Here is a 15200-nt window from a genome sequence, read left to right as displayed (position 1 = left end):
TGCTCATAGGTTTGTGGATTAAAGTCAGGGTCTTCTATACGGTTCCATTGGTCGACTTCTCTGTTTTTATGCCAATACCAAGCTGTTTTTAATACTGTAGCTCTGTAATAGAGTTTGAAGTCAGGGATGGTAATGCCTCCAGATGTTCCTTTATTGTATAAGATTGTTTTGGCTATCCTGGGTTTTTTATTTTTCCATATAAAGTTGATTATTGTCTTCTCCAGATCTGTGAAGAATTTTGATGGGATTTTGATGGGGATTGCATTGAACAACTGTTAATTTTTATTTTCCAATCTGCAACATGGGGTCAGGTTAATATCAAGTTCAAATGAGGTAATAATGAGTGAGCATGAGATGTTATAGATACTGTATAAATTCATGTTTCTTCTCTATACATACTTCCCAGTTTTTGATGTCTTTATATGTTACATCTTTCATCCCATTTGCCTTCAGAAATTAAGGCTTAAAGCAATAGAGAAATTTTGCATAGGTCAGATGACCACCGAGCAGTGACAGTCGACTGCTGACTCTGCGCTCAGTGTCTTTTCCTTCCTGTCTCTAAGTATACAGGTGATAAATGGGGTTTGCGTAAAACTAGACTGGACTAAGAGAGTGTCGAAGTCACCATGCTTTCATTTTGACGGTGGCTTTGAAATGACTAAATCCAGACGGATTATCTCTTCATAAGGCAAGTTTGTGAAGAAAGAGCATAGGGCGCTAAATCTAAGGTAAACTATGTAAGAAGTAGGATATTTGCATGTTTTAATGAGTCTCCCCACTGACGGCTTATTAGTACCACAGACAGAGATTTCTGCTCTCCTGGGTGATATACCAAGAAGGACACAGCAGTATATTTCTTCTGTTGTGGGTAGAAAAGTATAGCCTGAATCTAGCCAGGTATATGTATCAGATGAGCCCCAAATAAGGGATACTCAAGACAGAAGAGTGGGGGAGGAGTGCACTGTTCTCCCAAAGTGTCAGTGGCATGGAAGAAGTGACAGAGTCCTGGCTGAAGGAAACCCAAGAAATAGGAGAATGGAATACCTAATTCTAGACTGAATGCTTTGCTAGAGAATAAAACATTACCAGAGCAATGGCTGGGAACATAGCTCAGTGGCAGAGCACTTGTCTAGCGCTTGCCAAGAGCTTCTACAATCCCCCAGCACCAGCTAAACACAAGAAAACGGTACAGAGGGTGAGAGAGCTGGGCATGAAGATACACGCTTGCAATACCAGCATTCCAGAGGTAAAAAGACAGGAGGACTGAATTCAAGGCTGGCCTGGGCTATATGAGAACTTGTCTCAAAAAGTACATAAATGAACAGGTAAAAAATCGACACAGATGATCTATTCAATAACATTATTTCAACGTTCAATCACAAGTTGTGAATTCTATTTTGACAATCTTATTTTTAGATGTCCACTCATGAATTTGAGGCAAAGTGAAACAATATATGCAACTTACTCTCTAATGATAGATGGAGTCAAACAATAACAAAAATGAAATATGGGCAAATGCATGAGGGTGGTCTTTCTTTGTCCAGTTTTTATTCCTATAATTTAAAAGAAAAACTTTAAAATTATCTATAAATAAAAATGACTGAAGAAGGAGACCAAGAGGACTGTGAAAGCTGAGTTTTGGTCCCAGGTATTTCATACTTGCTCAGCATTCATTGCCAGTGAGTACAGGGCAGACAGGAGCCAGGGACTACAGCCCCTTCTTGTCAGTTAGACTTTGGATGAGTTTTTTCTTTGAAGAATATATGCATTTAAGTTCCCTTTGCCCCTTCCCATGGGTCTTCAATTGTAAGAAAATAAAAATATTACCAATGCTGAGAAAGAAGCTCTGTTTAGGAATACACTGCAACCTGGCTTTAAGAAGGCAGAGGCAGGTACATCTTTGTGAGTTCAAGGCCAGCCTGGTCCATACAGGAAAACAATTCCTCAACAAACAAACAGCCACTTTAATGAGCAGGCCAAGGAAAGGCCATGAAGCAGCAGACAGAGGCATGAGAGGCCCAGGGAAGAAGGAAAACTAAGATTGAGTGTCTTTGCCTGAGACACAGACTGAGGGCAGATGGGCTGTGATCTGAGCCTTGACAAGGCATGGACTTCCAGGGTTTAGGGACAAAGGGCACTTGGAGGAAATGTGGAACAGACCTAGGAGTTAGCCATGGGTCCTTCAAAACATGAAGAAGACACCACACAGTCTATTCTAGCCTGAACATAGGTAAGCAAGAATGCTAAGAGCCTTATGGGGTTTGAATTCAATACTAAACTTCAGGTACAGCCACCTGAGGCCAGTGAAGCCACCATACCCGATCTGGGTGTGAATGAGATCACCCGAGAAACATGGGATGGAATCCAAGGTGGAATAAGCATTCAATTCCCCAAGTCCCCAATCTGGAAGACATATGCCACCCAGAGAAAAATGGGTAAGTTTCAGCAATGAGTTCTTTTTGCTTCATTCAGTGGCTTGGGACTTATTCCCACAGTAAGATAGTCATGCTTTTCTTCATAAATGTGAGTTTTCTTTTTCTTAACAAATTCATTCTAAATTTAGATCTTAAGAGAATCTTAGGAAGAAAGACGATGATGGATGAAATTAAATAATTTAAAAATCATTAATGGGGGGCTGGAGAGATGGCTCAGAGGTTAAGAGCATTGCCTGCTCTTCCAAAGGTCCTGAGTTCAATTCCCAGCAACCACATGGTGGCTCACAACCATCTGTAATGAGGTCTGGTGCCCTCTTCTGGCCTGCAGTCATACACACAGACAGAATATTGTATACATAATAAATAAATATTAAAAAAAATTAAAAAAAAATCATTAATGGGAATAATACAAGCTCATCAAAATATGGTATTTCAGAAGGCAAACACTAACGTACTTTGGGTGGTGGCTAGTCACATCAGGCTAGTAATATCAGGCACAGAATCCAATGAAACTAGCTTTGAGGAAAATAGGTGTGAACTAAGAAAAGGGACAGTCTCAGCTACCCCCAGAACTGCTTTCTGTGTTCTCAAGGCAACACTACCTCATGTCACTGGGGTCTTCAGGGTACCAGCCAATGGACCTTTTGAATTCCTGCAGAGTCTCAGTGGGGCTTTAAAATGGCTAAATTCACCAGAAAGACAACACTGTACCACTGACTGGCACAGGAGCCTCACCTCTTATCAATGTTACTGGTTTCCCCGCCACCAAAATACAATCTACAGGGTGATCCCAGTTACCAGTATTACAAATAGTATCAACATGGAAAAGCATAAAACTCAGGATTCTACAAAACCCTGTCCTCCCCAATGTAGCCTATAAATATGGGGAGCTGAAAATTAAACAATACCAAGTCAGTGGTCCGTAGATGTCCCTAGGAAGTAAGCTAGGGAGAGGGCTTGGAAAGATGAAGGAACATTTGCCTTGCCCTTCCTCAGGATGGGCGACTTAGCTCCAGTATTACTGAAATAAAAAGGCTTAGAGAGCACAGCTAGAGAAGCGTGAGGCCCCGCCTGATTATCTGGCAACAAACAGCCTAGCACTTCCTGGTTTCATCATTTCCTGAGCATAGATGGGTCCAGTAGCCTAGGGTGAGAACAAAGGCTTTAACAGCAAACAGACCTGTATTTTAGTCCTAGATCAACATGGAAAAATAGGTGAACTGTCTTAGCCTCTATCCCCACATTGTGCTATGCAAAAAGAACCTAAGATGCTACACTAAGTGACTGATCACAGAAGACCAAACACTGAACGGTTCTATTCAGAGGATGGACCAAGAACAGGTATAACCAGGGAGACAGAAAAGAGAATAGTGGTTGTCAGGAGCTGGGGGAGAGAGAAGGGAAAGTTAGAATGGTGAGAGTGACGGCTCAACAGTGTGAATATGCTCATGCCACTGAACTGCATGCTTACAGATGTTGAAAATGCTATGTTCTATGTTATGTATTTCCTACCACAATTTTAAAGATTCAGTCAAAATAAACCATGAGAATAATAATAATCATTCACAAAAATGATGCTTCAATTGCTGACATTTAGTTCTAGTTCAGATAGCCTAGTTAAAAATTTGAGAGGCTAATTTTTAAAAACCTAGACCTAGGAGTATAAGGGAAAAGAAACCATGTCTCTAAGGGAGTGCTCACGTCACAATCGCTTACTGAGGAATGTGATTTTCTTTCGTTGCCAAGACAGCAACTGTTGCTGTGGAAACCACACAAAAACAGGGACACTTAACTGAAACAAACTCCACTCACCTGCACAAAGATGCCCTTGCTCTTATACTCCTCATGGAGGCACTGAGAGAAGAAATCTACAAAAGCCTAGGAGAGAGGTGGGAGTGAGAAAGAAAACACATATATTACATCAATCTGCCTGGAGTGTAGCCATAGAAACAACAAATAATAAATTAACCATTTAACACTACTGTTTCTAGTCATTTCTTTCATTTCAAATGCAGAAGAGATAAAAATACCTTAAAACCTCAGGAGGTTTTTCTACCATAAATGACATTATCTTACCAAATTTAATATTTTACCAATTTTGACTTAATTAGAAAAGGTTCCTCCCCCCAGGAAATTATCCCCCCAAAAGGAAAAAATTCATTATATAACAAAGGATATGCTTCCATTTTCTACTTGCCATTCTAGCAGAAACCTAGAGTGAATTCTGTTGAGCTGTTTTGCTGCTGGGTCCTGTGACACTGCATGATTTGAGAAACACATCTGTAAACTGTGCCAGCCACTTTTCAAATGTGGACTCAGTATCAGGCTTAAAATGCCAAGTTTAATGACAACCCAATGATGGTCTCTATTGACAATAGTCTACCTCTGTGGAGAACAAACCAGATACTGGAATTCTAACACAAGATGTCATGTAAACTGCTGACAGTGTGTGCCAGCCACAGAGAAAGCAGGCAGATCATGGGGCTGAGGGGCTGTGCCAGAGCTCAGAAGACAGGAACGACTGATTTTCCTCATGTGAAAAGGAGGTGTGTTTTACACTTTTCCTTCTCTGACAAACAATAAGTTCTTATAATGTATTATGATTTGCTTATTTTCCCCTAAAGGCTTACTTAATTTCAAACAATTAAATGGTTGTTCTTTTCCCTTCAGAAATGTTTTCCATGCCTCAGTGAAGTATCTGAAGTTGAGGCTATTGGCCTGTAGGCAGGAGAAGACAGTCAGTCTAAATTATGATCCTATCAGCAATGTAAGGAAGCGAATGACAATGATGTATGATGACACAGAGTAACAGAATTCTAGAAAACATGGCAGAATATTCACACTGCTGTTGGTCTATTTCTTGTCTGCTGAGTATATGTGTGGTGCTGGCAGGATGCAAGTCCTTGCTGTGGGAAGCTGACTTGTTCATGTTACCAACACTCTTGACTTTAGACTCATTAGTATTAGGTTCTATCACTTGGGCAGACTGGTTTAGGCTAGGTCTCTATGGAAAGCATAAGTGTCCCTGTTAAAATCAGCAAACTACCAGGGAACAAAATCAGTGGCTGTGATACACTGGTATTCCACTTGTAAGTCTACATCTATCTGTGATATTCCAGAAATCCATGTGGGGCACCTTGCTGTCCTTCTTGGTCCACTGGAAAACTCCCAAGCATAGCATTTCAACAAAGTTGAAGCTATAGTAACTGCTTGGACTAAAAGTCACCCTCAGCCTTATACTGGCTTCATTGACTGCAATGCTTTTCACCTTGGTCGCAGAGTAGATGGTCAGCAGTGGAACTGGGAGCATGCCGCTGGCAGATGAGATGTTGAGAATCACCCCTTTAGATCTAGAATTGAAAACACACTACATAAGCAGACGGAAATTATATGCACATTTGCTTGGGAATCACAGTAAGACAGAAACAGAGCAACAGGGCTGCTGCTCTCACACACGTCTCCCTGCCGCTCATGAGCATGTGGCATGTCTGGCTGGTGAGCGAAGCATAATCCCATGAGCTAAAAATAGCTCTTCTTTACGATGAGCTCATTTCCTCGTCTAGGAATCCAAAGCATGACTGCATCTGCGAGATGTCTCCTTTAGTTGTGCCTATACTCTCTGGAGTCCTCTGTGGACACAGCATCAAAAACTCTCATTCACACAGTGGGGATACTGCAGGGGGGAATGCTTGCCTAGCATGCAAGGCACCGCAGTCAATCCCAGCAGAGCAAAAGCAAACTGACACCCACACAGACACCTCTGCTCTGACATACTGTCACACTGCAACAGTCCATTGTGTATGTGTAAACACTTCCCTCTCAACAAAGCCTACTTTTGTTCCCATATAAATCAAGTATTTCATACACCTCTTTATAACAAAGGTGACAACTTTATGAATTCCCTAGGCTGTGAGTAATCGGGCAAAGAGCTACCTTGAAAACTGCATCTCTGTACTTCATTAACTATATTATATTGCCAAAAGATGAAGTTCAACTTTTCCTGTTCTTTTAGAGACTACTGAAAGTTAAGTCAAGCACCTACCAGGAATTTGTTTCTACAGATAAACAGAATCAGTTTGTGAAAAGCAATGTTCTAAAGACCCCAGTTGTTAGCAAGCACATAAAGGTTCAGCAAGGTGTAGAATTATAACTTTAGGAATATGAAAATTAGGTACCAACTTGCTCTCTCAAAGGGACATTGGGAATGGAACCCAGGGTCTTATGGCCAGGAAGGTGCTCCGCCAGCTGACCTAGGCCCCAGCCCAGCCTCTCTTCTCTAGCTACTGAAATCTCACCCCACCACCTCTTGCTCACACCTCAGCTTCCTTTCCTTCTACATAGTCTGCTGTTGTCCTCTGTCTGGCTTTCTATTCCTAAGTCCTGTTTTTTCACTATTTCGGGGAGGGAGAAGACCTCTTGATGTAAAACAGCATAGGAAATATGATTAAATGGCATATATGAGTTATTTTGGACACAAATCCGAAAAGAAATAATCCTCAAAGGTCACGATTCCATCTGTCAGCTTCTAGGCAAGATGCTACTGCAACCATTGAAGGGACTGAGCCCTCTGTTTCATATGTATCACCAGAGACTAGTCAACTGTTTATAAAACAGTCCTTATTAGTAACACACACTTTCCTAAGCAGCAAGACCCACTAACACCTTGGTGATAAAAATTAAATTTCAAATTTAAGAATGATATTAAGAATTTTTTAGGTTAGAAGTGGTTAATGTATTAGTACATCATCCTTATATTGATATCTTTTTTTTTAAAGGCAAAAACGGATTTTTTTTTAATCAAAAGTTAGAACTCAGGCCTTTTAGATAAAAATAATAAACTAGCAATAAACACCTAGTGTTTTCAGCTATAAGAAATTCCTTTGATGAAAGTGGAGCAAAAGAATCTTTTATTACAATGAAAGATTGTCCCTTGGATAAAAATGGAATGAGAACTACATCTTCAAAATTACAATTTCAGTGTTGAAAATATTCTCAATTAGACTGTAGTGACAGCTGTCCAGCTCTGAATATGCTGAAAATGACTGGACTGTACAATTTAGACAGATGTGTAGTTCACATGTAAAATAAGCCAACAAATCTGTGAAACACAAGGAACATCTGTTTCTAGTAGAACACATACCCTTTAGGATGGGTGGGATTCCAATGAGGTGGGCGCACAGGGCTACAGCTGCTCAGACAACCATGCTTCCTGGGTAGCAACTCCACCCTCACAATCACTCCACAGTAACCTTTAGCCAGGAACTGCTCCATCTCAACCACCCAGTGGAAGGGAGAGAACGCTTGTCTGCAGCAAATTCAGGCACTGCTGTCCTTGACGCTGCAGCCTGCCATCGCTGCTTAGAGCCAGACGTTCTGTTACAACCATGCTGGCTGGGGCGGCTGCACACCCTTGAACAACAGTCACATCTTTCATTCTGTTACCCACAAATGGTGTGTAAGGTTGAAGGTAAAAGGTTAAAATTTCATGCTATGGCTTCATTAGAGAAAAAGTCATGTAAAGATATTAAAAGCTCTTCTCCCATTTTATAAAATACCATCAACAACCTAACATATCACAATGATGCAATCATTCTTTTACTTACCTATTCTTGAGGTAACTAAGATCTTTGTTTCTCAAATATTCTACTCTGACTGAAAATGTGTAGGAGCCGAAGAGATGGGTTGGCACACTGGATATTATTGCAAAGACCTGAGTTCGATTCCCAGAACTCACATGGCAGCTCACAGTTATCTGTAACCCCAGAGCTAAAGAATCAATGCCTTTTCTGCTACATGTGGTGTACAGACTTACATGAAGGAAAAATATCCTTACATATAAATTAAAAGTGAATAAAAGCCCAAAAGAAGAAAAGGAAAAGGAGAAAAGAAAGAAAATTACTAGTGTGTAGAGCTACAAAGTCAAAATTTTCAAATACTTTCACAAAAAACAAAGTACTTATATTTCAAAATACAACAAAACATATTCAAAACTGTCAAAGTACTGTATAAAATGAGAATGCACTAGATGTGAGTAAATACACAGCCCACTCATAATTGTGTCTAAACGACAGCAGAGAAAGCACCCCACCTACCAATCTGCCACACTGTTGAGATTATGCATACTTGTCTACTAAAGACCTTCCTATGACTGCCAGTAACAGCATTCAGATCTCTCTCCTCCAGGGAAAAACTATTCTATTTCATTTTGTCTGCACCCCAAATCGAATACTAGTACACCCTGTCACAATCTCTGTAAGGTATCTCCTTATGCAGAAATGGGGTTGAATATTTGGGACTTAGGGGTATAAGGGCCTCATCTTTACAATCAACTACTTTGTCTAGCTCTAATCCTTCTAAGCAGAATTAATGACGTTAAACCAGTTTCCATGGCAGAGCCAGGCTCATGACAACTGTTACATCAAGCAGAAGGGCAAAATAGGCTACGCCTAATTGCACACAGAGACAAACATAAGTCAAGCTGGTTAATCTCTCACCTTCTAGAGGCTTGGGAATAATAGAAGGACATTAAGAATTTCTTTGAAGGTCTATTATTGAAGACCCGTCTTGCCCATACTTCGACACATTTCCTAGTTTGTTGTGACATCAGATAAACAAATGAAGCAACATTTTCTGTGGTGCAATATTCGTATCTGACCGCGCCGCTTACTTGCTAGCCATCCTGTGATGGTGACCGCGCCGCTTACTTGCTAGCCATCCTGTGATGGTGACTTGGAGGTACAGACCTCTGAGGAGCTACAGGAACTAAAATGCTGCTGAAACAGCAGAACAATCAACTCCACTTAAAGACACACCTCTTCATCTCCACAGTTACCTCCTTTTCATTAGTCCTCCTAGAAGCCAGCCAATAGGCTTGTCTGGTCCTGTAAAATTCAGCATCTTGCATTTACAGCTTCCTTACAGCTAAATTCCCTAAGATTCCCTTAGACTTCAGCACTCCCAACCCCCGCAAGATTCCCTTTAATTGTCACCTGGATTAAAAAAAAATTGCCAAGCTTTTGTTCTATAAATGCCTCACTATTCTGTCAGGCTCTTGTGGCATCCCTGTCCTCACCTCTATGAACACTGTGGCTGTGGAGGAATAGTCTCTTTTGAAAAAGAGTCAGATTCTGGCCTGACTCAGGAGAGCTCAGCATTGCCCCACCCTGCAGCAGAGGGAAGAAGGGAGGAGAGCCAGAGGTCAGTCCGTGTAGACTGCTAACCAGTCACAGAGTTGTGAGATACAGACTCCATCTCAGTCCTTTGTAGTTCCACTACACATGAGAGAAGACAGAAGTGCACTCTTGCAGGGTCATTACAGAGTTTTCTAAGCTTAGACGGAAAACGGAAATTGGTGTAGACAGTTCTCTAATTAACTCCTAAGAACACAGAGAAACTATCAAAACAGAGCTCAATGTCAGAAAAGAATCATGAAACATGGGGTCAGGCATACAATTAGAACCAGCAATCAAATGCTCACACTATACAAATATTGCTTTGTTGAAGAAAGTTTGCAAACATTTAGCACATGAAAGAGAATTACCTGCCCTAAAACACCATAACATGTCATAATTCCACCTTAAGCAGTACAATATGAAAGAGGCTATTTTTAGCCTTTCCACAGTTGTTATGGCAACCACCTCTCAGCTCCAGCTGTACACAATGTTTATAATTCCAGGGAAGTAGAGAGAGCAAGTTTCCTGATAATGTAATTATGCACTTTCTCTGTGTGTCGGTGATAATGTCAGTCTGATTACTGATGCTTGTTTATTGATAGTAGCTTGGCTATAGTTCTAAGGCTTGGAAAAATTTCACACATCAGAGATAGAATCACTGAAAGGGAAGAGGGCAAAGAAACCACCAACAAAGGGCTCCTTCTAAAGGGCAGCATTCCATTCTAGCTGCTCTTCACACCTCCCCAAAGTGGCCTGTCCTATGGTGGTTTCCATAGGATTGGTATTCTCACTGAGTAAGAGCACTTGTAAGGAGCCTGGCATTCCTTATGGACTAGGTAGAAAAATAAGGGAAAAGAAATCTTCACTATGATAAATCATGAAGTTACAAAGTTAGGGGTTAATCTATCACTCCAGTCAGAACATACTGACTAATATACCTATTAACTCCTACAACTCCACTTGACATGGACGTCCCTTGTGCTAACACAGAGTACTGATTAATAAGCTCTACACATGTCTAACTAGTCCTTGGCCAGCACCACAAACACCACCCCTCTCTACGATTCCAGCTTTCTACAGCTTCTATTGGCTTTCTACTAGGTTGTTTCTCAACGTCAGCATAAAAGCAACTTGAATTCTTGAAAGGCAAGGATTGAACTCATTTGGATTTTCCAAGCTAAGCTCTGCTGGATGAACATGAATTCCCCTCTTCATGCTGGTCTTTCATATCCAATGTCAGCTGTAATTGGTGGCATTGCCAGGTCTAGAAATGGCCCTAGATCTCTAGATCAGTCTCTAGATCTGCCTCTGCTTCATGTGCTTCATGGCACCCCATATCACTGAGTCCTCACCTTCTGCAGACCTAAACGGGGTGGAATTACTTTCAATTAATGCAATGATCTGGGCTTGCCATTCTATGGATACAAGACTTTCTGCTCCAGGAAATGACTTCAGAGCCACGACTTCCCTTTATATAGTTTTTACAGTGTACTTTAAAAAATTCTTTCATAACACTTCTGTGGCACACAACTTTGATGTCCTTATTTTGTTTTTTGGTGTTGGAGATGGACCCCCAAGGCATGCTAGGCAAATGCTGTATAACCGAACCCTACTCCAAGTCCAAAGATTTCTTTTTAGTGCCATTGCAGATGTTAAAACTCAGATTAAGACAGTGGCTCAAATTTTACTTATTGGATTCTACTCTTCCCTCTTAGAGTTCCGGTATGGTTTGATCACTGTCATCTTCATGTCCTATCTTTGGAAGCATGCCCCACTGTCGGTCAATACTCAGCTTGAAGGCTTTAAAGGGAAACCTTACTAAAATAAGACAATTAGAATATACAAATCAGTACATTAAAACAGGATTAAAGTTTCTTAACCAGTCACTGCACTGCACGTGATCAACAGTGGACTCCTAAAGGCTGTTTCCTCACCCACAAGGTGGAATGCGGCACCACATATGGAAGGATTTGATATGCATAGACTTGCTAGTCTTTTTCTGTTTGTTTTCTGAGATGGGGTTTCTCTGTGTAGTCCTCGCAGTCCTGGAACTCACTCTGCAGGACAGGCTGGCCTTGAACTCACAGAGATCTACCTGCCTCCACCTCCCAAGTGCTGCGGTTAAAGGCATGCACCACCACCAGCCGGCATCTGGTCTTTTAACAGAAGTGGATCCTAGTTTCATTCCTCCCCAGTCAAAGCTTGACTAAGTGCTAAAATAAAATGACAAGCTGGCCTAACAGTCAAACCCAGCTCTCTTCAGCAGGTTTTCTTTGAATGCCTAGGCCAACATTTAGATTCCTGTGACAAGGGAACAGTTAAAGTTTACACTCAGTGTTATCTATCTCACATGTGAAAACGCAACCACCCCTTTCTCAACAAAAGTGCAGACATTTAGGGAATTCTCCAATTCCAACTGAAACATTAGTAATAGTGGACTTTGCTTTTTCCTCTAAGTGTCGGTCGGACATCTGGTCACTTTCCACCATGCCTTGTCCCTCTGGTGTCCACTCCCTCTCTGGAAATACCAGAGGAATGCATCTTACTTCAGGATACTCTACCAATTTAGGCTCTACGTGGCTACAGCTTTAAGGAGGCATTCCCGGGAATATCCCAGGAACTCTATCCACCCCCTCAGAATAGCAGGCAATTGAGTTAGTGATAGTGACTCAGGCTGGCTTTTTAATCCTGATCTAAAGGAACCACCGCAACCCTAGAGAGGGAAATAACAAAGTCTAGTGGAAAAGGCCTCCTCCACCAATGACTCATGCTCCACGGTGTGACTCGCCTGGTGCTAAGACAGAGTTGGGTTCATTAGTCACTTTAATGAAATTCTCAAAGAAAGGGTTCTCCCTATAAATAATAATGAGCTCTGCATCCACAGTGTTTGTGTGCGAGCGTGTGACTCACCTTTCTACCATTCCAGGCAGCACCAAGCGTGTCACCTGCAAGACAAAACAAAACATTCATGATGGCTGAGGACACAAGCAACAAAGGAGTGAAGGACAACCGCCCACACCAAAGAGAAGGGAATCACGAATCCACGCATCACTCTAAAGAGAGAAGCTTATTTTATACATGCCATTTAATTTTACTGTGCTAGGAGTACATAAGGAGAGCACACCGAGAAAGTTCTCTGTGAACGTGGCAAGATTAAGCCTTGTCCGAAAAGTAAGGCTGGCATGGGCACCTTCAAATAAGAAAGACTCTATAGTATGTGGACATCTCTTACGTCCATCCCAGAAGAGAATGAATGTTATCACATGTAACATTTCACCTACGAAGATGACTTAGGCTTTCTAATATTAAGACCTCAAATCTTAATTCGATCTTTTCTGATCAAAAAAGGCTTTATGGAGGCGAACGATAGCAAATTTGACAAATAGTAAGTGCATTCTTTTTTTCCCCCAAGGTCCAGCTAGCTGTGAGCAAAAAACTGGTAACTTTAACCATTTGTGGTCTGTAGTAACCAACAATGAAAAGGTGACATGTGCAGTTTAGCAACTTCATAATTACTGGCCAAATATACACAATGATGAGATAGGCTATCACTGAACTGCTTGGGGATATTATTCTTCAAGAAAAGTTCGAAGTGCAATCTTTGTCAGGATGACCTCACAGTTAATCAAGTCCTGACTCACCTTGTGCTGGTTTTCTAAGCAACACAAGAAGCTGAAATGCTTGGCAAGCACAGACATTTTAAGCCGTTTATATTGAGCAATATCATGCACCAATTAAAATGACAGCCTATTGACAAAAGACTGAAGAAAAGGCCATGAAGACTTTCTGCAGAGTGTGCAATGTGGACGTACAAAGGTCAGCTCAGGTCTGGTCAGTGCTCAGCGACAGCACTCAAGCTCTCACCATATCAGAAAATGGACTGACTATCACCAACTTCAGAGCAAGGACTGGCTTCAGAGTTTAGGGGAAACATTTCAACAGAAAGTAAGATCTGACCAAATCTTCTGGCCCAGGTGCAAAAGGAGAAACTGTAAACCAAGTATAGACAAGAGCTTCCCGTGTTCCCTCCTTAACTTTTAGCTGTCTTCCAGCATTTGCTCTTTCCTTATTAGACTGCAGATAAAGTTTCAGAGCCACTCTTGGTGGCTCCCATAAAAAAACATGTTTACAATTTCTCTGACAACTGCATGTGGCTTATAACTACTTTATAAGAAGTAGGACAACAACGTCTTGGTCATGGACTCAGAAAAGGAAAATAGGTTGTCTTCTCTGCCATCTTTTCCTCTTCTTTAATGTAGAAAGTGGATGAAGGGAAGGAGTCATCATGACATCAGAGTGAACGCCATCTGTGGTAGGGTGACAGGCTAAGGATCCCTAGGGACAGAGGAGCTACTGGGTAGCACTATCAGCACCCGTTCCACTAAGCACCCTGATTTTTAACTTGCTCTGAACCTGACAACCCATTTTGATTCTGTTTATGTTGTGAATGCATCTGTTACAAGACTTATCCAATATTCTCTTTTGTTTGTTTTGCAGTACGGGCATGAACCTTGAGGCCCCTTTCCCATGTTAAGCAGGTATATACTACTGCCCTAGGTACCCAGTCTTTTAGCTAAAACTCTAACTACCAAGATTGACCATTTACGTTGGTAAAGACTGATCAGTGTTAACATTTCATGACTCCTTCCCCAAAAGAATAGTTCCGCAAGCAAAAGATTAAATATTTTACAGTTTTGAAAAGACAATCCTCTCCAATTTTCTCAATTTCTTTGACCCAATTCAAAATGTCCCTACTGTGCTAGAACCAAGTCAGGGTAAAGGTTGACTTCAGAGTTTGTCTTTCCAACACAGTTACTTTCTCTTTCCTTTTCAGGTTAAATATGAATTTTAACTTTGCTCATGTTTTTCCCGATATTTGCCTTTCCAGAGGCAAACAATAGCTATGTAATACATAACCAAAGAATGTTAAGGCAACTGTGCACTCAGGCCCTAATTCCAGCCCTTCTTATGACAGTGTGATTCTGAGCTACATTCTTCTTCTCTGAAGTCCTAATATGTTAAATGAAGATTTAAATACACCATATGGTATTACATTCTTGACTTAAAATAAAGATGTGTATGTGTGTGTGCACGCGCATGCATGCGAGACCCCACAAGCAACACACCAAATACCTCTGAAGGGACACTGGTGTCCCCCACAATCACACTACACTACCCTTTAGCACCCAGTGCTACCCCTAAGCATTACATGCCCCATAGTTTAGAACCAAGGTCAGAAACACATTTCAACACATTTCAAGGTCATCCATTTCAATTGACCATACAAAAGTTTCTAGACATTTCTTTCAGTATTTTAAAATATTTCATTTGAGATCTCCTTTGGATAGTGGAATGATTCTAAGATTAGGTTGTAGTGATGATTAAAACTCTATATTTACCCAAAACAGACAAACAAAACTTAACACTCAAAGCAGAAGAATTTTGCAAATTCATAGTTTTAGGAGAACTAAAATCACAAAGTACTCTTGATGCAACTTTACAAAACCCAGGAGATAAAGACACTAAAAATATTCTCTGCATATCAACTGAGGGCTGGAGCAACACGAGAGAGTAAGGAGCCGTCCTTCTCTTT

At 41.1% G+C, this 15200-nt stretch overlaps 1 protein-coding gene across 1 annotated transcript in view; it reads right to left on the bottom strand.

Moving 5' to 3' along the window:
- Hsd17b12 (hydroxysteroid 17-beta dehydrogenase 12) overlaps positions 1–15200 on the bottom strand; it is a 150626-nt gene that overhangs the window by 9371 nt on the left and 126055 nt on the right. Inside the window, exons 7-9 of the mRNA XM_050147134.1 lie at positions 12518–12552; positions 5704–5785; positions 4248–4313 (exon numbers count right to left, since the gene is read on the bottom strand). Of these exons, the coding sequence (XP_050003091.1) occupies positions 4248–4313; positions 5704–5785; positions 12518–12552 (183 nt within the window). The remainder of the gene's footprint in view (positions 1–4247; positions 4314–5703; positions 5786–12517; positions 12553–15200) is intronic.

Source organism: Alexandromys fortis, unplaced genomic scaffold (assembly GCF_014885135.2).
Source record: "Alexandromys fortis isolate MF-2015 unplaced genomic scaffold, M_Fortis_MF-2015_v1.1 scaffold_12, whole genome shotgun sequence".
Classification (NCBI taxonomy): Eukaryota; Metazoa; Chordata; class Mammalia; order Rodentia; family Cricetidae; genus Alexandromys; species Alexandromys fortis.
This window is presented reverse-complemented; position numbering and strand designations above follow the sequence as displayed.